Raw genomic sequence first — 23,327 nt, forward strand, 5'->3', positions numbered from 1 at the left:
TTTCTTTTACGAAAAAGGAGAGCAGAAATAGGTATCCCTTTAAACGCACCGTACAAACCCCTATAATTCGACTGTGCTCCATTTTCAACGGAAGAACCTGTTTCCATGCTATGAGCGGCGAAGCCGCGACACCACACAAAAAAATTCTGGATTTTCGGAGATCATTAGAATTGAAATTTGTTCAGGAATTTCATCTGCAGACGTGAGGATGTGTTTGTGGTCCTGCCAACTGGATGCCGCAGCTCCTCGATATTTCAACTTTTGCCGAATTAAGTGTGCACTGTTCGTATTTGCATGATCGTAGGTTCAGTGAGGATACCTAAATCCCTTGTCAGGACTTGAGCTGGGACTCGAGTTAGGGCTAGAGTTAGGACTCGAGCTAGGACTAGAGCCAGGTCAAGATGCCGCTCCCTTAAAAAAAAAGGTTTTGTTTAACTCACCAAAAAAATATCTCAGCTGAAGAGTGATTAGGCCTAAGCTAGATTAATTGGTACTAAACTTTGATTTTTAAAATATTTAGCTTTGTCGTGAAGTTTCGTAACCGACCTTTTGAAGTGTTTAATATTGCCAGTGGTCTGTAGTGGCATACTTGTCTCGAAGAGGCGATGGTTAGCGCTGGGGATTTGGGCAGGATCTTGTATGACTGTGTAGCCCGATCTTGGAGTGGCAGTGGCGCAGACGTGCCTTGTAGAATCGCGCGCAGAGGCTGCGCGTTCTTTCCTCGCCGCTCGCTTGCATTTAGCTGGACTCTAGCGTTCGCTTCCGCCTTTGAAACCCCTGCTTTGACACTTTGCCGAAATGTATCACGGTGTTTGGCGATGTCCCCCCATGCACTGGTGTCGCTTGATGACGTCCTTGAAGCACAGCAGCGGTCGACCCACGCGACGGACTCCCTCCCGCAGTTCTCGATCCATAAAGGATTTCTCTTGCTATGCGGACAGGCTCCATGCGATGTGCACGGCCGAGCCATCGAAGGCGTTGATGAATGAGTAGTGATGGCATGCTCAGTGAGCCAGCGCGCGCCAGGACCTCGGTGTTGGTGACTCTGTCCTGCCAACAGGTGTGCAGCAGGCACCGAAGGCAGCGAAGGTGGAATTCATTTAATCGCCACTCGTGTCTGGTCTAGGTCGTCCACGACTCGATGCCATAAAAGAGAGTGGACAGGACACAAGCTTGGTAGACGCACATGTTGGTCCTTTCGCTCAACAGGTCATTGACCCACACTCCCTTGTTGAGTTTGGCCATGACAGCAGCTGCTTTGGTGATCCTGAAGCTGATCTCAGCATCGAGCAAAGTCGAGCTTGACACGGCGGAGCCCAAGTAGGTAAAGGTGTCCACAACCTCCAACTCCGTGTTGTCGATGGTGATGACTGGGAGGGACTCAGCATCTTGTGCTAGGATGTTGGTCTTCTTGAGGCTGATCGTTAGCCCAAACTCCTTGCAGGCGTGGGGCAGCTTGTCTACGAGATGTTGGAGGCGCTCCTAGCTGTGGGATGTTAAAGCAGCGTCGTCTGCAAACAGCAGCTCCCGTATGAGCACCACGTAAGCTTTGGTTTTGGCGCGGAGTCTGGGGATGTTGAAGAGTTTGCCGTCTGAACACACCTTCAATCAATCAATCAATCAATCAATCAATCTTTATTTATACACGGTTTAAAAAAAAATTCATCAGGCATGAAAAATAAAAAACCTGAGTTACATTGTTCAACTAAATTACAGTGTTAAAATTATTCAATTTAGTATATACAAAGCAAAAACCCTGTTTTCCATGAATGCCGTGTCTTACTTGCTATTATAATAACTGTGTAAAAGAGACTTAAAATTACGTAGACTCTGCTTGCCTTAATGTTTCAGGAAGACTATTCCACAGAACAGCACCACTGTAGCGAAAACTATTACGGAGATAATTTGTACGTGGCTGTGGAATAGTTAACTTGTTTACGGAATCTCGAAAAGTATATGAAGTAGTGTGAGACCGACAATAAATTTCGAACTTAGGTACTCAGGAGCAAGGCCATTAAGAGATTTAAAAACCATTAAAGCTTTTTGGATATCACGCTGAGTACTAAGGTTTTTCCAGTTTAGATTTTGGAATAGGTGCGATGCATCTGCATCATAGCTTGAGGAAGTTAGAGCTCGCGCTACACAATTTTGGAGTTTTTGAAGTTTGTCTGCTAGTTTTACGCCACAGCTTCCCAAACAACATTGCAATAGTCAAAATGCGGCTGAATCAAGGTTTGTAGATAAGATGTAGTGTACAAGCAGTCTACAAAGGCATACTGGAGCAGCATCGAAAAGAAACATCGCCCACAATGCCGCGACACATCCGGGACTTTTCCCCGCTTCGCAGCGCTAAATTCGAAAGCTAATTGGGGGATTGTACAGAATAAAGAAAGTCGACCGAAATCCGGGAGAACCGCTTGAAAATTCTTCTATTACGGGATAACAATTCAGTTTACAATCAAGTATTCATATGGCTTTTGTTGTAAAGAAGTTAATAAAAAAAATGTGACTGTTTTTACGTCGGTGGTTCAGTTAGAAGTATTATTTTTTTGGCCTCAAAAGTAGCTATTTCGGCACTTTGATTGTATGGCTTGGACAATTTTAGAGAGAAAATTTCGAAAAATAAGGGGTGAGGAAATGAGTATTCATGTGCCTTTTTTGACTTGATACTCTAAGATGGTCCTTCCGAATTTTCGCGGGATTCCGATCACTAGAAGAAGTATTTTTTTAGCCTTTCCTTCAACCAACCCTCGAAACTCAGAGATTATATGCAAATTTGCCCCTACAAATTTCCCACGGGGATTCAGTTGGCTAATTTTAAACTTCCCGCAAGTGTTGTAATTAATTCATAGTCCCGCCCTCAAAAACAATGTTGCACTCGTCACATTAAAGAGCTATTGAAAGGTAGTGCGACCCAGCAAGGTGTGACTTTTTTAAAATGAACTTTAAGTATTTCCACGATCGTGGCCATTTACAGTTTGCTGCTTTTAGCGCACGCTTCAGTGACAATATGAACACCCGTTAAGTGCCTTTAATAAACATGGCTAGATTGCAGAATACCCGGCCAACTAAATGTCTTACTTAAAAAACTGCCACCGCAGTCCCGCAGTGGCATAGTAGAGAAAATGATATTCATATAAACAACTCTGTTCCTAAACCGGGTATTCTGCAATCGCACCTTAGCTTTCATTTTGCGGTTCGGTCAACTACACTTTTCACGAGGTTGTGTGAAGAAGAAAGCACTCATTTACTGATTATGCCTAAGCGCTCGTTTCAGTTATTAGGCCTAAGCACTCTCGTAAAATTTTAGACTCATTTTGCGGTTCGGTAAACTACTCTTTTTACGAGATCATGTGAAGAAGAAAGCACTCGTTTACTGATTACGCCTTAGCGCTCGTCTCAGTTATTAGGCCTAAGCACTCTCGTAAAATTTTAGACTCATTTTGCGGTTCGGTAAACTACTCTTTTTACGAGATCATGTGAAGAAGAAAGCACTCGTTTACTGATTACGCCTTAGCGCTCGTCTCAGTTATTAGGCCTAAGCACTCTCGTAAAATTTTATTCTGCAATCGCTCCAAATAAACATGACCCCGATGAGTTACCAATAAAATTCTAAATCTTCAGAATGCTTTGTTCATAAAAGCATTGACTTTGTAATGCATGAGCATCTACTGATGAGGGTAACTCTAAAGCTTTACCACACCGATCGGATCACTTTTGATGAGAAGAGACGCCTCTCTACGCTTCTCTGTGCTTCTCTACTTACTCTTCGTTTTGAAATGTCTTCTTTGAAAGAAATGCAGAGTATTGATCGGGAGCTCTTTCAGAGCTCGTAGAATCCCCGATCAATCCTGCATTCCTGCACATGTCTACACCGTCGAGGAGTGAATGCAACCCAATGTTTCACTTGCAAATAAATGGTGTGGCGCTTTGGCAGCTGCCGAAACTTAGCGGAGACCCCCCCAAAAAATTTGATGCCCTTCAAGACAATTTGCTTAATGATTGGATACAAGTTGTCGACATCTTCATCGGTCCTTGTTGGTATCTCCGCGAATAGCAGAGTTGGTTACATCGTGAAAAAGATACGAAAGGTAACCAGTAGGCTTTGCATTTGGTCGATATTTTAAACTGTGGTCCGGCTAGATCTCGAAAGTCATCGAATAACGAGGCGTAAAAGCCAGGCGGGTTCCTAACATGCTTCGGCATGCTGATCGTAACGAATTAACTGAATGGATTGTAATATGCACTTACTTTTTGATGTCAGAAAACGGATCCAAATTTGAATATTCGTTGTTGCAAAGGAAACTAGTTCCTAATGGGATTACTATTTTGGGTCAGTCACGGATCGACTGACCAATACTTCATTGATCTTTTGTAATCACGAAAAGAGTTGTCTTCTGGTTTTCTCTTTTTTGGTCTTTACACTTTCTTAATAAAAAGTCGAAATAATTTTTTTTTAATATCCTTACGCATAAACTAAACAAAGTGAGTGCTGTAAAGAGCGTAAGCATGAAAAGCAAAACCGAACAATCGATCGAAACCAAGCGGATAGTCCCAAGGGGGGTTCAACTCGCTGTAGAGCATGAGTCAGTACTTACTTCGTGCTCTTACCGCCTTGTAAAAATAAAAATTTTGTTAACTGCTTTGTAAAACTGAAATCGGTTAGGGTTAGAACGCAAGCCACTCGGTTGTCAGCACCGCTTAAAAACCGTGTTTTCTAAGTTTTGAAGAGTTATTAGAGCTTGCGATGATGTCGAGAGCATGCTTATTCGGTGCAAAAACACGGATATGACTTTGCGCATCTATAATTTCGATTGACACCGACTTGAGATCAACGTCACACATCTAAGATTTTGATTGACACCGTCTCATTTCCGGCGGAGCAACAGAGCTAGAAACTGTTAACCAATCACAGTCAATCAGTTCTCAACTTGCTAATCTCTGATGCCCGGTCTTGAGAATTTCATCCCTGCAAGTACATGTCGACAAAGACAATAGCTGTTGGCGATTTGGAGCAAGGACACAGCCCTGCTTTACTCCACTGCTGTCTCGTGACGTGTGGAGTCTTGCGACACCGCTGGAGTGCAATCTCCAATTTGCGCTAAGGCCTGGGCGGGAAGATAAGGCGACACTGGGCTGCCCATCGACATTGTCCCCCTCTCGGTATAACTATCTGGGTCCAAGGGAAAGGAAGAACCAATAAAACTTGGGGCTAGTTCCACTGCAGAAACTGCCAGAAGGAAGTTCTGAGAACCTGACATTCGCCTTAGAGGCTCCACTTCGGATTTGTCCTCGAGGTTTACTCCGGAAGCCTTCCGGAGATCAGGTATAGCTGCAAGGCAGCGGAGGTTTGAAATAAGGATTTACCTTCCCCTAGATTGGCTGCCTTCACAGGCTAAGAGCCCCATCTACCCTGGGCAATTGGTTTTAAGGCGCCAGTGGCTTCGCCTTCGCCCCTTCTCCTGTCGGTGGTGCCAGTTCCGCCGCGCAGAGACCAGACGTTGGACTTATCTGACAGAGGTTCTTAGAGTGGCTCGCCATTGAGAGCATTTCGAGAGGTTGTGAGAGCCAAGCCTCACAACCCACTCCCCTGCTATAACAGCGTTACGGAACCAAAAGGTGTTGCGTGGTGGTCTAAATTAACGATAACACTAAATTCAGGGCAAATTACTAAGTAACTCTAAAAGAAGAAGGGTTAAAAGAGATCTAAAAAAAGTTAAAAAACTAAATTTTCAGCCGCCTTCTGCGACCTTCTTCAGAGAAATATACTCAGCAAGATACGGAATGCAAATATATAGACAAAGGTGTCATTGTTCGTTGTTCTTAAAGGAGGAAACCAGTGATGGGTACACCCTGGGGAATTGTGCTCTTTCATTGACAGAGTTTTTGTCGAGGAACGAATGCAACGACTCTAGAAAAAGCCATTTAAAAATTTAGTTTTTTAACGTTTTTTAGATCTGTTTTAACCCCTCCTCGTTTAGAATTATGAGCACAGATCGTTCTGACAGTTTTACTTACTAATTATAATAAGTAACTATAGTAGATAATTTGAGGTAGAGAATGAGTTGAATTTGAGTCCTAACTCGAGTCCTGGCATTTATATTAGTTTATCTTGGTTTCAGTTATTCAAAAGCTGCCATTGTAGTCGTTATTTGTCTGTTGAATGCCTTGACTGATTCACACATCCTAGCCTAGAGCTGAAAGAAAATCCGAAAACCGTCAACGCATTTGCAAGAAATGTTGTGTTTCGAGTACAAAGCCAGTCACGCGTGAGAAAAAAGTCTGCGTTTTTGTGGGAAAATCCAAAAACGGATTTGTGATCTCGGTTCAATGGATTCTAGCCTGCGAACGCAGACGTATTCCCGGCGGTCGTTTTTCTTCCCCGAAAACACCTCTGCGTTCGCAGGCTAAAAAATCCGAAAAAAGGATTATTTGCCATGACAGCACAAACGAACAAACCCAGAGTTCCGCGCAATTTCAAAAACAAACTATATTAGACGCTCTATGAGCGTAAACTGGGTTGCCTGTGGTACGTGTTACACAAAAGCAGAAGGCAGGGAGTTGGATGGTAATGAACTGCAGCGTTTCAGTTAATTTTTCCGATTGGGGGGTCGTTTAGACCATTTGAGGGGTCACTTAGACGTATTGTCAGGAGTGGCCCTTTGGCTCACACGTTAAATTATTTTGTAATGTCCTGTTCCGTTTTGAGGTCTGTACAGGCCTGCAAATGATCCCGGCCTATACAGGATCCCTGCACAAGAATTGATCCTCAAATTAGACTGCAAATGATCCCTGGACCAGAAATGATCCACAAATTGAACCCCAAAGTGATCCCGGACCGGAAATGGTTGCTTCATCAGTAATTAAGAATGGAATGGATTGAAAAATTTAGAGAGAGGATTTAAACTTGACAGTTTTTTTCCTTATAACGCAGCAGTCTTTAAATTCAAACGCTTGACATGTAAATTTTACAACTTTATAACCTACATTGCAGCAGCTCAGTGCAACAGCACGATTGCGACGCGTAAAATGTAAAGGAATAAGCCTTTTTCGGTATATTAAAATTCAGCTTGAAAGAGAGGTTTTGAGGAAAAAGACAAAGGAAAGTGGATGATATTGGAATGTTTTTCACATTCATTCCAACGTGTTGTGGGAGCAACGGTGGCCTCATGGTTAGTGCGCTCGACTCCGGAACCAGTGGTCCGGGTTTGGGTCCTGGCCGGGGTCATTGTGTTGTCTTCTTGGGCTTGACACTTTTCTTTCACAGTGCCTCTCTCCACCCAGGTGTATAAATGGATACCGGAGAATTTAATGTTGGGGGTAACCCTGCGATGGACTGGCATACCATCCAGGGGGGAGTAGAAATACTCCTAGTCGCTGCATGCTACAGAAACCGGAGATAAGCGCCGGCCTGATGGGCCTTCTAGGCTCGTAGCAGACTTTACCTTATTCCAACGTGTTTCTATTGTTTATGTCCTCACTTCCTCGCTATCAAGTTGAATATTTGATGTTTCGAAAATGACCTATGGTGAGACACCAGGAACCCATGAGTAGGGGTGAACAACTCCCATATTAATCCTATGACACGGTACTTTTACAGACCGATCTATTTTTAGACTATACTCTTTTCCGTAGAAAACAGAGTCCGTTCCAGTTCGGTGACACTATAACGTCAAGTTAGTTTCTTGTGATTGGTCATAGGGCTCCTTTGGGAGTCTCATTCGCAGGAAATTCAATCTAAAAATAAATTGGTCTGTGAAAACGCCGTGACAGGAATGTAGAGCGGGTTGGTACCATTTCGCTGAACACCAGTCCATGGACAATCCAAATGGACTACTACTCTAAAAATACTATTTCGAATGAGTACTGTTGATCTATGTGTAAGCAGCATCTCAAATAGTGCTTACTTAAGCCCCAACACCCATTTTAAACAGCATTGTTCAACAGTATTTAAGTCTAAGCACCCATTTTAAAAAGGTTAGCTTGCATGAAGTAATCGGCCATCACAACAATAATCTAAAGCTAACCTCATTAAAATGGGTAAAAAGTCTCCGCTTACGAGCCAGAAGGCTCATCAGGCCGGCGCTTATCTCCGGTTTCTGTAGCATGAAGCGGGGTGCTTGGACTTAAATACTGTTGAGCAATGCTGTTTAAAATGGGTGTTGCATTGAGGCTCAAGTAAGCACTACTTGAGATGCTGCTTACACATGGATCAACAGTACTCAATCGAAATAGTATTTTTAGGGTAGTCCATTTGGGTAGTCCATGGACTGGGGGTCAGCGAAACGTACCGACCCATGTAGGGCTATTGTTCGCTCCTAGTCATGGGCTCCACACTCCTCATTTTTTTTTTAAATATCACTACCAAAAACAACAACAACAACCAAAAAAAACACCAGTCAACCCGGAACAGACCTTCCCCTGAAAATGAGCAGCAAAATAATTCAGCCGAACTTCTGTTTTCTTTTCAGCCTTTTCTTCCTTTTCCGATTTGTCATTATCCCCTGTAGCTACACCGTAAATACTGGGATACGAAACAAATACAAGCATAGGTGCAAACAGCAATTGAATTTAACCGCGCCATGTTCCCCAAAAAATCTCGTCTGAATAATGAGCTATGTTCTCTCCAATATCGCTTTTGCCAGACACTATTTTTAGCTTTGTTCTCACGCATTAAAGAAATTTCCATGTGCATGTGAATCCACAAATTCAAGAACAAGTTTGTGAATGTCGCGCTTAATTAAAGGAAATTTTAAGAAAAATTTAATAAAAGGAAAAATTTTAATTTCGTTTTTAAAGTTTAGTATCGTATCTAAAATTTCTAAAAACAGAGTTTTGAAATCATAAAGCAAGAACGAACTGTGAACGATAATGTATTTTGACATGAGAGAATATGAATCTCAAAGGCGTCATAATCTCGAGCTCCGAAACTTATAATTACACATTAAAGTTTTGTGCACTACCACCGTGTAGGGTAAGCATCATAAATGTCACCTTTCATTTTCATTTTCTTTATTTTTTGCCCAAAAATATGCATGCTAATTTGGTTATTTGGTTATTTGGATGTTTACCGGCTTTTATTTTTGCTTTATGCCAGAGAAGTTTGTAGGTTCCTCATTGATCCGGGAACTTTTCATGGAGTCCATACCATTCCTGATTTTTTGGTGATCATTTATTAAGAGCAATTTGGGGATCATTTGAGGTGGAGGGATCATTTCCAGGCTGGGATCATCTGCGGGCCTGTGCAGGTTTTTACTTTGTTAGCTTTGGTAATAAAGTCAGTCCAAAGATTACAAAATACGCTCTTGAGTAAAAGTCACTCGTTTCTTCTTTAAGTTAATAAATAGTCTGCAAAAAAACTAACTGCAAATTGCTCTGACAGACGTTTTCCTGCATGTCATGCATGTCTTGTAGTCGCGTTAAGCAAACGTTTATTCCACACACTAAGGGAGGACTGAACATGTTGTTTCCGCTTCATAGTTCCTCTTCTTTTCAGTGTAATCTGATGTCAGGTCAATGTTTTTTGGCTTTACGTTTGAACCAAATAGTAGACAGACAAAAAAAAAATTAAATAGATTTTAAATAAAACTCTGAATTTCGAATTCTCAGCGAAAAATTAATGACAATCGATACAATACATACTTAATTGACCGCTCCTCATAGGGGCTTTTCAGGGCCAATGAAACAATCAACGAAACAACAGAACACAACAACTGTTAAGAATCCCAACTGGCCGAGGCAAACCAGTTGGCTATTTACAAATGCAGCTGAGAAGTTGAACCAGGGACTACTAGGAACAAATTCAGCGAGTGGTCAGAGCGGGTCTTGAACCCGGGATCCCCCGATCTCAAGGCAAGCGCCCTAACCACTAGGCCACACTGCCTCTGCAGTCTCTGACTTCTATGAATCAAGGGGAAGGTCATGATGTTCTGTCAAAAGAAAGACGTTAATCACGTGCTAGGCAAGGTGCGAGGTGCACGTGATCATCTTGTGTCAAGGTTTTTGTTTACATTGAATGAACTACAAGGAAGAATGTTATTTCAGAGTTGAACAACGTACTTTTTAGCCAAGTAACTTCCGTCTTTCGTTTTTTAATTTTGTTGTAATATTTAACTGAATATTTAGATGTCATCTTTCGGGTCGGGAAGCCTCCCTTATCGGGTTATTGACCTGAGATCCTACTCTTATGTGGAATACCGTTGATCAAACCCTTCACCGCATGAAGCACCATTTCTTTCAATGATGAAGCAAAAAATGGACAACAAGCTTTCTTTCAAACAATTCTTAGTTGTGAATAAATTAATCGAAAGTTTTTTGACCTCTTTTAGAAAAAGGGTGTGGTTTGAGCATGGTCAGGGCCAAAACAGCAAGCAAAAACATAAAACAACGAAACATGTCGAGGTTCATAACCATCCCCCTATATTAACTATGATCTGATTCAACCAGTCTTTTATTGAATGAAGTTTGTGCAACGTTGATGCTCTGCCTATGCTTTTGACACGTCGTAGAGAAAGTGCTTCGCAGTATAGGTGGTTTTCACGTTACGTCATCACCGCCATGTTGGTGGACAAAAAAAAAAGATCTCTTATGAGCTCCTTTTGTTCGTTCACTACCAATAGCCCTTATGCGTGGCTAATCGCCGTCGCAAGGTACAGCAACGACGAAGCTCAACAAGGTCGGACCAAAAGCATACAATGGCGCCTCTGTCAGCCGCTATACGGTCCATGTGTGACCTTGGGGCACAGCTTACAGCCAGCTGGAATCAGCTGTATGCTGGTTTTTGCTGAGGGGGGAAAACCAGAGAACCCGGAGAAAACCCTTGAAGCAGAGAAGAGAACCAACACAAACTCAACCCAGTTATGGCGTCGGGTCCGGGAATCGAACCTGGGCCACATTGGTGGGAGGCGAGTGCTCTCACCTCTTCGCCATCCCTGCTCCCCTGTACTGCCCTATACTGCGAATCACATTCTCTATGACGTGTCAAAGGTGGTGAAATTAGCTAGTCAGACGTCGTCCCGCATAAGGCCCATTGGGCATTACGTCATTGTTATCTGTGTCTCTAGAGATTGACTTCAACCTACCTATTAAATGAATTAACTATTAGAGGGTAACGTGAAGTGCTAGTTTTCTACCCATATGAACCATGTAGCTCAGTCGGTAGAGCAGCGGTGATCTAACTCGAAGGCCGTGGGTTCAATTCCCACCCTGGTCAGAGTTTTTCTCTGTCCTTGTGTGGGCCCATTTCCATTAGTAGGGCTAACGCTCACATGGTTCATATGGGTAGAAAACTAGAACTTCACGTTACTCTCTAATAGTTAAGTTTGTTAAAGAAATAGGCCTTTTGCAACAAACGATTACATGGTACAAAATCCGCCACGCTGGAGGGCAAGCTCATTATTACTCCCGCACTGGGACATTAAAACAAAGGCAAGTCAAGCTTGACTGGTTCAGGTCTCTTTGTTTTAATGACCCAGTGGGGGAATAATAATGAGCTTGCCAGCATGGCGGCTTTTGTACCATGTGATCGTTTGTTGCAAAAGGCCTATTTACGAACGGCCAGGACAAATTGCTCTTGTTTACATTGTAAATAGGTGTATCTTGCAGTAATATAGACAGAGAAGACCGAATTGGTATTGTTTTTTTTTGGATTCATAAATAAAATACCATTTTCTTGATTTTTGTTTGTTTTCTACATTAATTAAGTGGAGTCCTACGGCAATATTATGAGAACCTCTTTTAGCTTTTTCGCCACGTTGACGGGCTCCTGATTTCCCCTATTACAAGGTATGATAATGTTTACGTTGGGTATAATTTTTCTTTTCTTTTCTTTGTAAAGAACGGTACCGCCCAATACGAAGTTATTTTCTCCTGCAGGACCGTTGGACCTTGCTCACAAAATAACATGGTGCATTCTCCTCGATTCTCTTTGTCAATATTTCAGTCATCAAGGTAGCAGGTTTGAAAATTACCCCGCAACACACTTCTTCGCTCGAGCAGCAAGTTCATCAGTCTGAGCTATGAAGTTTTACTGAGAATCCACTTGCCCGTAAGCTTTCCAAAACGGGTTATTGGCGTTGGCATTACAGCCGGTTATCAGTCACACGCGACCCTGGACCGCTCTTTTTTTTTCATTTTGCGAAACTAACTGAGTTCGGATGGATGTCAATCACTTTGTGGGCGGTAAGACCAGGCCAAAGGGGAGAGAATGATGCTGCTCCGTCACAAATTCAAATTTCAGACGAGCAAGAACGCGCCCTGTGTAATAAAGTTCTGATAATATGACAATAGAGCAGAAAAGCACTCTAGAACGACTTTTCTTTTTTTGGCGACAATGAAGGACGCGGGGCAAGGTTGAACAGTGTGGAATTACTGGTAAAAAAAAATGAGCTTTTTTTAAAACTAATACAGTGGAACCCCGCTCTACGGACATCCGCTTTAATACTGTTGGAAAATGCCAGTGATTATGCGAAAATCAAAACCGAAACTGCACCCAGTGTTGGAGAACTAGGTGAGCCTATAGGAGAGAAGACCAAGGTCGGTTGGACCATAATGTCTCCTGGGAAGGAAGTGGATTTATCTCCAATGTTCTTCACACAGACCTCTCACGTAGACTATGACAACTTATGCAAGCTAGATGTACTGGGCCTGGCTGATTCGTCCACTGGTGACCAAGCTGAAGTTTACGCAGAGTTCAAAGAGCAGTTGCCACAGGATGCAGAAGGATGGTATGAGACGGGGCTTGTATGGAGAGGCAACCATCCTCCCCTTCCCAGCAACAAAGTAGGAAGTCTTCGACGGTTAGGGAACCTTGTGAGAAAATTACGCCGCCAAGGAACAATTGACCAGTATGATCAAGTCATCCAGGATAGTTCGAGGCCGGCATAGTTGAAAGAGTCTCTGGACCTGTGACTGGGAGTCGGGAGTTCTACATCCTTCACAAGCCAGTAGTGCGTGAATCAGCAGAAACCACTAAACTTCGTGTCGTTTACGATGCATCCGCTCGCGCAAACTCTGGAGCACCTTCGTTGAATGAATGTTTAAATCCTGGGCCTCCCCTACAGAATCAGTTGTGGAATGTTTTGGTCCGTGCTCGTTTCCACCCCGTTGCAATTGCAGGAGATATCAAACAAGCCTTTCTCCAAGTCAGAATCCGAGAAGAGGACCGTGACACTCTAAGATTCCATTGGTTAAAAGATCTGAACAGCCAGATAGTAGAAACACTAAGGTTCACCAGAGCCCTTTTTGGCCTCACCTGCTCACCATTTCTCCTCGGGGGAGTCGTACAAAATCTCTTAGAAAGCTGCAGAGAGAAGTACCCAGAGATTGTCAGTGAAATTGAAAAAAGCTATTATGTAGATGATCTCATCCGTGGAGGGCCCACTCAGGCAAAAGCAGAAACAATTAAGTCAGCAACAGTGGAGATATTTGCTAAAGGGACATTTGAGTTGCACAAGTGGCACTCAAACAGGAAGGAATTGAAGACAGCATGTTCGGTACATACATATACGAAGGAGCATTTAGGTACCTCAAGAAAGGAGGGAGCTTCTCTACTCGGTCTGCAGTAGAACAAAGAGAGTGATACCATCAGCGTTAACTTCCCATCAGAGAGCACCGAGCCAATAAAGCGAGGGATTCTCAGTAAAGTGGCCAAGATATACGATCCACTGGGGCTAGTGTCACCAATCACACTGGGTGGCAAATTCCTGTACTGTGATATCTGTGATGCGAAACTAGCCTGGGATGCTAAACTACCAAGCAACCTGATGCAAAATTAAGTCCGCTGGGAGGAGAAACTTCCAAGCCATGTTACCGTACCCGATCATTAGCAGCTCATCAAGAAGGGATCCAAGCCATTGAGTTACACGCCTTCGGGGATACTAATGGGAAAGGTGTGTCTGCTGCCGTGTATACTATAGTGGTGCAAGAGAATGGTGTCAACCAAGGGCTAGTTGCTTCAAGGGCAAGATTAGCGAAGAAGAGATTAACCATACCTCGGTTAGAGTTGTCATCTGGCCATACGGCAGTAAATCTCCTGTCAAATGTGAGTGAAGCTTCAGAAGGCCTTCCCGTAACCGTGAAGTACTGTTGGCTCGATAGCACCGTTGCCCTGCATTGGATAAGATGTCCAGGAGAGTACAAGCAGTTGGTGAGCAACAGAGTTCAGAAGATTCAAGCGCATTCTGATGTAGTGTGGCATCACGTGAGAACGTCAGACAATCGAGCTGATGTCGGAAGCCGTAGCGGAGACGTGACCAACCATGCCTTGTAGTGAAACAGACCAGAGTGGTTGTTAAACAAAGCATGCTGGCCCCCTGACATAGTGACGAATGCCACACAAGAATCATTGGCAGAAACTAAAGCAAAACGAGACATGCTAGCAGTAGCAGTAGCGGCGATAGGTGAGTTGGATGACATCCTTGAGAAGTTCAGCCAGTGGAAAGCAATCCGAGTGACCGCATGGATTTTTCGATTCACCAGAATTCTCGCGCCATGAAGACCAAGAGGCTGGGGGGACCGCTAACTGCAAACGAAACAAAGAAAGTAGAGCTCTTTTGGGTGAAGCGAGTTCAGGAACGAGCTACTGCAGATGGGCGATACCCAGAAGACAAACTGCAGCTGAACCTACAGCCAAACAGAGATGGAGTACTGGAATGCCGTGGCACAGTTCAAGGCCACTACCCGATATTCCTACCAGATGGACAACGGTACACAAAGAAGTTGGTGGACCAGGCCCATGTGGCAGTGCTGCACGGGGGAGTTGGGAGCACGATGGCAAAAGTGCGAGACTACTACTGGGTGCCACGGCTGAGAAGGTTAACTAAAAAGATCGTAAAAGGTTGCCATGGATGTCGGCGGTTCAGGGCGCAGGCCTATACCTCTCCTCCACCAGGGAACCTTCCAAGGGATCGCACAGTGGGCCAAAAACCCTTCCAAGTCATTGGAGTGGACTTTGCGGGACCACTGAAGTACCGAAAGAATCCGAAAACGGAAGGAAAGGCATATATCCTACTGTATGCCTGCAGCCTTACACGTGCCGTAAATGTAGACCTTGTGTCAACCCTTGAGACCACCGAGTTCATCAGAAGCTTGAAGTGCTTCATTGCCCGACGTGGGAGACCGCAGCGGACCTACTCCGACAATGGCAAAACATTCGTCAGTGCATCCAAATGGATTGAGCAAGTAATGAAAGATGAGAGAATCTATGGGTTCCTCGCGCAGCAAGGGATCGAGTGGAAATTTAATCTCAGTCGTACGCCCTGGTGGGGCAGCCTGTTGATCGGATTGGTTAAAGGATCCCTGTACAAGTCTATCGGGAATGGATTGCTGTCGTGGAAAGAAATCCAAGAAGTGCTGCTAGATGTGGAAGTTCCCCTTAACAACAGGCCACTAGATTATGTGGAGGATGCCATCGAGCTGCCTATCCTTACTCCAAGTTCTCTGCTGCACATGCAACCGAACGCACTGCAAGACTTGGAGCCAAATCACATCCAAGACTATGACCTCCGAAAGCGTGCAAAGTACTTGGACAAGTGTAAAGATGTAGTGTGGTCCCGCTGGACCAAAGAATACCTGAGGGGGCTCCGGGAGAGACACCGCCTAAAGCACAAGGGTGACAGTACCCATCCAGCAGAAGGGGATGTGGTTATCATCAAATCCGATGAGAAGAATCGTGCTCAGTGGAAGTTTGGAGTGGTGATCTACTTGATAACTGTCCGAGTTGGAGTTGTCCGAGGAGCAAAGGTACGCACTCCCAAATCAGTCAATGAACGCCCAGTGCAGCATTTATATCCACTTGACAGTTTCGTTTGCCGTGAGGAAAAGATCATATACTTTCTCCAAAATTTACCTGGTTAATACGAACAGCGGACAATTTTCTGTGTCCCGAGTCACAAACTCATATATCGTCAACCCCACTTTACGGACACTGGTTATGAGCGCACTGTCTACTGTCATTGTCACAATTATGTGCTAATCGTAGACATTGTACCCTGTTCAAATAATGACAAAGCTATAGCGTGACATGTTTGATTTTGCTCAGTTTGTCTTTCTTCCGGTATTTGACACTTGTACTTTCGTCCTTCAATAAAGTTTTCAGCCTCCTCTTACAGTTTCACTTGCTTGGCTTTTTGCTGCGGTCATTGCTCGTAGCCTTCTTCCTCTTTGACGGCCTTGTCGTGTGTGGAAATGTCTGCTGTAGTCTTATATAGTTAAAACATGTGTTCGGGACATTTTTTTCTGAGAGCCCGCTCAATACGAACACCTGGACAAGACAAGACAAGACGGCATGCCCGCTTGGCGTCCGTATCAACCGAGTTCCACTATATTTATCATTCGATGTATTTTTCCTTCCTTTTCATTGGCCGAGAGCCCACCACGTGGCCTGGAAATAACTGCCTACAAGTAAGTGTTCTGCAGCAAATAATATGCTGCTTATGCGTAATTGAAACCACTCTCTTGTGTGAAAATGGCAGTTCGCTCTCCTGAGCTTTCAGACAGTGAATTTATTGTTGGAAATTGTGAAAAACAAATTCGGTGATGGAATGATAAAACAATTAATCGAACTCGTTATCGCAAAATATCGTAGTAATTTGTCAGTGTTTCGGCAATTAATTGATCTGCTCGCCACTGACAAATTACGATATTTTACTCAACCTCGCCCAATAATTGTCAAATATTTGAAGTGTGGATTATAGACAAAGGGAAAAGTAATCGTCGCACATATCTGGACAATTTAATCAATTGTCTCTAACAGACAGGTGGCTTAAATTTAAACCACACCCAATGCGGGAACATCCCGTACTTCTTCAGTAAGCTCAATGGATATGCAAACAAGGAATTTATTAAAGCTGTATGTGGACGTGAAATCGATACTGGATAGTTTTACCCTTTTATTTACTCTTCAGTGTTATCCTTGCATCTTATCCTGGGAGCTGAGCTACCCTGATTTCTCTTTTAGCGAATTCATGCCAACTGAAATACTCGGTGCCCTTTTTGTTCCAGATCTATTCTTAACTCCCTCCCACCTTACAATTTTATGACATAAAAGGGCATAAAGACAGATCTTCACAGCGTGGCCACTATTGTAAAAAAAAAGCATGAGGAGATCTTGGAGCTGCTTGCTTTGATGATACCGTTTAGAAAACTATTAATGCAGATTAAAACTTAACAATTCTAAGACCAATAGATAGGTAAAAAATACATTTAAGAAATTCTTTAAGGTTCTTGCAAGACAGTGCAGCCCTATCGGCAGCTACTGTTTCCCTCTATATATATTACTCCCTTGCTGCGCTGTATGACAAAAAATGCTACTATTTTTTTACTGATATTTTGATCTTGAAGTAACAGATAAGGATGTATGCCGTAGAACAGTCAATTGAGGTACCGGCCTTTAACATACGTTACCCGTGTTCCATTCTGTGGGTCCTACTTAACATAACTCATCGGGAAGCATGCGCAGGTAAACCGACTTTAAGAAGAATCATTCTTGTTTTTGTAACTAAAGCAAATCGAAGCCATGAACCAACCGTATAAAATAACTAACATTCTCAGCTTAAGCTTAATTAATCAACACTTCTATGTAGCCAAATCCTCCACGTTTACATTTGCATACGGCCGTGTTTCATCGTACATGGCCATGTTGATCATCCTCTGGAAAGAGACAGAAATAAAAAGAATGTTGCTTTGCTGTTTTCTTTTCATCATAAGAGCACACTGAACAAAGTAATATCTGAAGTCATTACAAAACGCAGCCTCATGTTTGTCTTTTGCAGTAAACGAGTTGCAAAAACTAAAAGAGAGAGTCTTTATACACTTTGGTGAACATTTGTATACTGAATCATTCTCGTTTCCCTTTCTCTCGTTGACAACTTTACAGTAACAAATAGATCAAAGCCAAACCTTATGGTGCCTTTCCATATTTTTGAGCGTGTCCTTTAAGTTGTGGAATGTCGGTCTGGCATTAGGGTCTTCTTCCCAGCACATTCTCATAATTTTGTACCTTCCAGAATTAGAGTATGAAAAAAAAAAACAGAAATAAATACTAACTCTACATCTAATCAGTAAATGAAACTAATGAAAATTAAAAAGAGGCCTTGCTCACGCAATTTGTTCTTGACTTGCGTTTGGTATTCGTATACTGGTGTTACTTTGTAAAACCACTTGGGAAAGTATTCTTCTATGCTCAATCTCTTAATTTCTCATCTTCGGGAGATAAACAAATGGCAACCGTGAAGTAATTCTTCAAAATATCAAGGGTTTTTTTTAAGGCAAGGTTGCCTTTGATTAATCGGTAAATGTCCAAGGATCGCGCCTTTCGTCTTTGCTTAGTAACGGATTATTATAATTATTTCTCATTCAAATGAGAATTGTGCTTAAATCGTGAGCTTAATTACAATTCGTCATCCACATGCTGTGGTTTGGGCATTCTATGTCCCTGCTGAAGGAAATCCACAATGTTCATCCGATCTATCTTTGGATACGGCGACCCACCTGAAAGGAGAGGAATGTCCTCAGCAAAGTATTTCCTAATCTTCACTCATTATGTTCGAATGGGGTTTGTTTCCTCCCAAGAACATAACCTTCATTTAGTCTAGAGTAAAAAGCCCTTCTAAAAAATTAGAGACCTTAAGATACCCCGAAATCGGTGTATGGGCAACGTCATGTTTTTTTTTTTTTTTTTTTTTTCATTTTGCGATGACGTCATCAATCAGGCCGTTTTCCCAGGGCAGATGTTGCCGGTAAAATCCGCTTTTACCTAGGTTAAATTGATGATCCTCATTTTACCTAAGTTGAATATGCACTCCACCTAGTCAACCCCTACCCCACCCCCCCCCCCCAAAAAAAAAAAAGCATTAAAAACACCTTTACCTTCCCTCAAGCTCTGTCTTACGCATCTCAACACACCTTCTTGTTCATTAATATCTTACCGGTTTCTGTATTCATTCACTTTTCCATTCAGTCTAAACATTATAACATAGTAAGAGAAGAAATAACTTTACCATGCACTTACCGATACTCAAACTCGGACCCTCCAAGATCCATAGTCCGGTGTTTTCCTCACCACACTACAAGGACGAACGTTCTCAACCTAACACAGTTCTTTTCATTATTTACTTTTCTATTATAAGTCAATTGATAGAGCGAGTTTCAATCGAGTGTCGTAAAACCGAAACCAAAGTAATTACTTTGGCCAATCAAAAGGGAAGGAGACAATCCAGTAAACCAATCAAAACTCGAAGTAATTACACGTACCCGACACAAAGCGCGGGAAATTGTGCACGCCCGAGCCACGATTGGTTTTGGTTTCACTTCTGATTGGTTGAAAAAGTGGCGCGAGAACTTTAAGCCAATCACTGAGTGAAGTAATCATAAACCAAAGTAATTATCTAATTACTTTCGACACTCAATTGAAATCCGCTTTATCCATGTCAGTAATAACCAAAACTAATCCTAACCTGACCCTAATTTTTCTCTGGGCTTAATTTAGGCCCCAAAACGTTCTTCAATTCATCTGAGTGCGTATTTAACCTAGGTAAAATGAAGATCACCAATGTAACCCAGGTAAAAACGGATTCAACCTGAGACCAGATTTTACCGGCAAAATAGGGTGCTTTCCATTCAGCCAAAATTTCCGGAAATTTCGAGTTGAAGTCAAATGGATAGGTCCGTTTCAGTTCAGTCCGACCGGAATAATTTGGACCACCTCTGGAGGTGGTCCTCTTTGACCGGTCGGTCCGGTCCGACCAAAACGTGCCGTTCCAATTACAAAAATTCTCATTTCCATTCGCATTTCACTGTTATGTAACGGAAATTTCCGTCGAAACCGTCCGGTTGGAAATTGACTTTTGATGAAATTTGTCGTTCCTTTTTTCCTTGGTTAGTTCTACTGGTCTGGGACCTGATGGTCAGGCATAATGGAAAGCACCCATAGACACCAGTTTACCCGTAGAAGAATTACGAGTAGCTATAGAGAAGACATGATGGAGAAACCAGTAAGTTTTTTGACGTTTTAAGTACAAATGTGAATTGTATGACTTCTTGGCAATGTTATTGCAAGTCTGTTGAGATATTTTTGCCAAATTTAAATTTAAGCAAAGTAGATTAATGTGCCGTGGCAGCCGCCGTCTTTGTAGACAACGTTACCAATCCCCGCGCGTTCTACAGGTATCTTAATGAAAATGGCTACGCATTTTACGCACGCGGTTACACTACCAGTAGCCTTTTTCCAGTATACGTGTATCTTAAGGTCTCTATTATCCTAACCATTTCTCCAAGGTTCATTATTCTACCGAGAAAGCCCTTTATACCACCATAGTTAACAAACCTTTCAGCAGATTACACAATCTTGTTATTTGTACTTGGTATTGTCTAGATGCAGTTTTGAAGACTATATTTTTTTAATGGCATGACTTTGTGAAAGAAGAAAAACTTACCAATTGTGAATATTTCATAAAGGACAATGCCATAGCTCCATCTACGGGAGAAATGATGACAAAAGGTAATATGATAAAAAGCTAAGCAAAATACACAATGCCATACAACAAAAAATGTAAGCAAAATCCAAGTCCTTCATTAGGTGGTTTCCTTGTCCACATAATTAATTAAGGGGACGCCTGGGAAAACACCAATATCAAGTTTGCAAATACATGTTAGCAGGCCATCCCGCTTAGCTGGGATCCCGGCATCACGATCGTCACGATCCTGGGATTCGGCCAGCTTCAGACGGAGCTGAGACTTTTCCATGTCTTGCAAATCTTTCTGACTTGGAAATCTGAGTTGGTTCTAATCTTTTTTTTTTTCACTTGTAAGGTAAGACAGTCAACTAACACATCACTCTGGGTTGTGTAAGTTCCATACATCAAAGCTTCATATGCAGTCCACTTTAGAGGCAGACGGCCCTAGGGTAGATAAGAAACGATAAAATTTACTCGTTTGAAAATGAATTTCCATGCTTTCAGCCTGCTGTTTGACGTTTCAATTTAACGCGATGCAAAATCTCTCAAAATGTCTTCTACCTTAACATGTGAAGTTCCGTGTACGATAGAATATTCCCAAAACCGATAACTATATGCCTCCTCTGATTCCAATGAAGGAACTTGATTATTGACACCGTATCCAGAACTTCATTTTAACAATCCTTGCATGAAAAATAGTTGAACCCAAGACCTTTAATTACTGACACTCATCGAACTTCTGTTTTGCGACCTCGTCTTTCTCTCTTTCTCTCTCTCTCTCTCTCTCTCTCTCTCTCTCTCTCTGGGAGGTTACGTGGTATCTGTAGTTAACAGGCAGGAAATGAGCTGGAAATCCAACATTGGTTTAATTTTTGGCAAAGCGCAAATTTTAGCCGTTCGCAGTGAACACGATGCTAAATCTCGTGGATTGTGAGGCGAAACGGACAAAAGAGGTGCGAGAAAGAGAGGTCTCGTTCCAAGTTTAGAAATTAGTCTAGACACAGTGTCTGGTGTAGACATTAATTCATAATGAATCATTCATTATCCTCTTGTGTCATACATTAAAATCGACGAAAGCACTCAAAGTTACCATGAGCATGGTAATCCAGTCGCTCAATATATTGACTGGCAAAAGCTGATTATTTTTTCAAGCTTGTGGTAGCTGCGCCATGCACTTTTCTTAGCCTTAGTAGATAGCCTGCTAGAAAGGCAAGGATTTCCGCTGAGTGGACTGCACAATACCTTAGTTGATCTTTTATAAATATTTTCTTGTTGCACATCCCTGGCCATTCCAAAATCTGACACTTTACAAGTTTCTCTTTCCCCGATCAGCACATTACGAGCAGCAAGATCTCTATGGATTACCTATGGAAGCACAGGAATTAAGGAAGAGTTGTTGACGTCGTGATTTAAAAAACTCCAATATGTCTACGGTAATGACGATCGACGTCACTCCTAAATACAAGTTAAGGTTGGTGTTATCAGCGGAGCTCCGCACGCCGAAGTCACGCGCGGAGCACTATGAGTAAGAAAAAATGGTAACCATCTGTGTGAGGAAATTTGGTTTTGGTCACCTTACGACAGTAAGAACGTACGAGCGTACGTTCATCCTCCATGTATGCCAAGTGAAACTCTTTGTTGCAACCTGCATTTTTTGGCGGGAACATCTTTGATATTGGCAATCCGTGTTATGGTCAATTGACACCTGCCAAAAAGGTATATACTGACCAGTATAACGTGACCATATCGTGGGCTCAAGCTTAAAGCTTTAAAGTTGACCACTAACCAGGTACTGGTTTTTGATTGGATCGTAGGCTCAAGCCTGGAGCGCCTTATTCCCTAACTTTGGGAGAGATATAAGTAAAAGAAATCACTGTTGGAAATGTGAATGTCCTTAAAATTCTATAATTTGAAAGGCAGAAGAGCATTTTTTGGCTTTGAAAACAGGGATCTTGTGTTCTAATCTTTTGACATTTTTTAACAACACACTTAAAGCACGCAAGATAGCATCACTCAACTCGTTTTTTAATGGTGTTTGGGTTTTATGATGAAAACAAGAATCCATAGGCGTGTACCATGTAACATTTAAAAATGGGTTTGAGGTCGAAAGAACCGGACAAAGTGAGTCTTAGCACGAACAATGCTTATGTTCTATGACACTTCACTAGAGCTGTGAACTTTTCAAGTGAATAATGTAACGTAACGTAAAGTCATGTGAATGATTTTTCTTGTGTAAGTGTTAAGACATGTAGACATCACTGGAGCTGTAAACCATTTCAATAGATCACCCAACTTACAGAACTTGAAGAAAGGAATTTCATTCCATCTGCGATTTGCCAAGCAAACTTTATAAGCTGTTGTGAAGTCAGACTAGTTTGGGGTTTGATGTCCGGATCTTTATAGTAAGTGTCTTTCATACCACGGCTCTTCCTCAAGTAACCCAAGAGGTCCCCATAAGGAACATATTCGATCAACACCAGCAGCGGTTCTGCAAAGGAGATTGTTTTTTCATTGTATGTTATCGTTGTTTGCATAGCCGTGGGTGAGACCCAAAAGGCATCGAAAACGAAATCAAGTTTCTCTGCTTCCCCTCGACCGAGGAGCCTAACAGATTTCGTACGTTTCATAGTTTCATCAAGTGCCCGATGTCTGTGGCAGTTGTTGAATGCTAGTGGGACTTCAAACGCGATGTTTGCCGAGTTGCCTATACCGAAATTTGGCGGGTGGGGGTAAGAGGAAGAAACTATACATATGCGAGGATAGCCACGAAAAAATGCGGTGAAGCATCTTTCACAATGCTTGCTTGTTTATGCTGAAGCACTTGACTCAATCATTGCCAATAACCATGATATGGCCGGGTTTTCACTCCCGGCC

The 23,327-nt window shown here is 42.5% G+C and overlaps 4 protein-coding genes across 4 annotated transcripts in view; 2 read left to right on the forward strand and 2 right to left on the reverse strand.

Annotated features, from left to right (window-relative positions):
* Positions 1-1,122: 1,122 nt before the first annotated feature.
* Positions 1,123-10,929, reverse strand: LOC137996041 (uncharacterized). The gene is made up of 3 exons (XM_068841480.1): positions 10,919-10,929; positions 8,416-8,524; positions 1,123-1,482 (listed from the first exon to the last, which is right to left on the reverse strand). Exons 1-3 carry the CDS (start codon positions 10,927-10,929, stop codon positions 1,123-1,125), a joined length of 480 nt encoding a protein of 159 aa, XP_068697581.1.
* Positions 10,930-12,549: 1,620 nt separating this feature from the next.
* On the forward strand, positions 12,550-14,269 carry LOC137996042 (uncharacterized). The gene is made up of 3 exons (XM_068841481.1): positions 12,550-12,780; positions 13,062-13,493; positions 13,757-14,269. Exons 1-3 carry the CDS (start codon positions 12,550-12,552, stop codon positions 14,267-14,269), a joined length of 1,176 nt encoding a protein of 391 aa, XP_068697582.1.
* A 188-nt stretch (positions 14,270-14,457) lies between these two features.
* Positions 14,458-15,855, forward strand: LOC137996043 (uncharacterized). Its single transcript, XM_068841482.1, has one exon. It carries the CDS (start codon positions 14,458-14,460, stop codon positions 15,853-15,855), a length of 1,398 nt encoding a protein of 465 aa, XP_068697583.1.
* Positions 15,856-17,004: 1,149 nt separating this feature from the next.
* LOC137997572 (fibroblast growth factor receptor 3-like) overlaps positions 17,005-23,327 on the reverse strand; it is a 41,268-nt gene continuing 34,945 nt past the window's right edge. The window contains exons 9-15 of the mRNA XM_068843652.1: positions 22,751-22,941; positions 21,696-21,818; positions 20,827-20,897; positions 20,433-20,473; positions 18,393-18,489; positions 17,899-17,998; positions 17,005-17,649 (exon numbers count right to left, since the gene is read on the reverse strand). Of these exons, the coding sequence (XP_068699753.1) occupies positions 17,575-17,649; positions 17,899-17,998; positions 18,393-18,489; positions 20,433-20,473; positions 20,827-20,897; positions 21,696-21,818; positions 22,751-22,941 (698 nt within the window). The 3' untranslated portion in view covers positions 17,005-17,574. The remainder of the gene's footprint in view (positions 17,650-17,898; positions 17,999-18,392; positions 18,490-20,432; positions 20,474-20,826; positions 20,898-21,695; positions 21,819-22,750; positions 22,942-23,327) is intronic.

Source organism: Montipora foliosa, chromosome 3 (assembly GCF_036669935.1).
Source record: "Montipora foliosa isolate CH-2021 chromosome 3, ASM3666993v2, whole genome shotgun sequence".
Taxonomy (NCBI): domain Eukaryota; kingdom Metazoa; phylum Cnidaria; class Anthozoa; order Scleractinia; family Acroporidae; genus Montipora; species Montipora foliosa.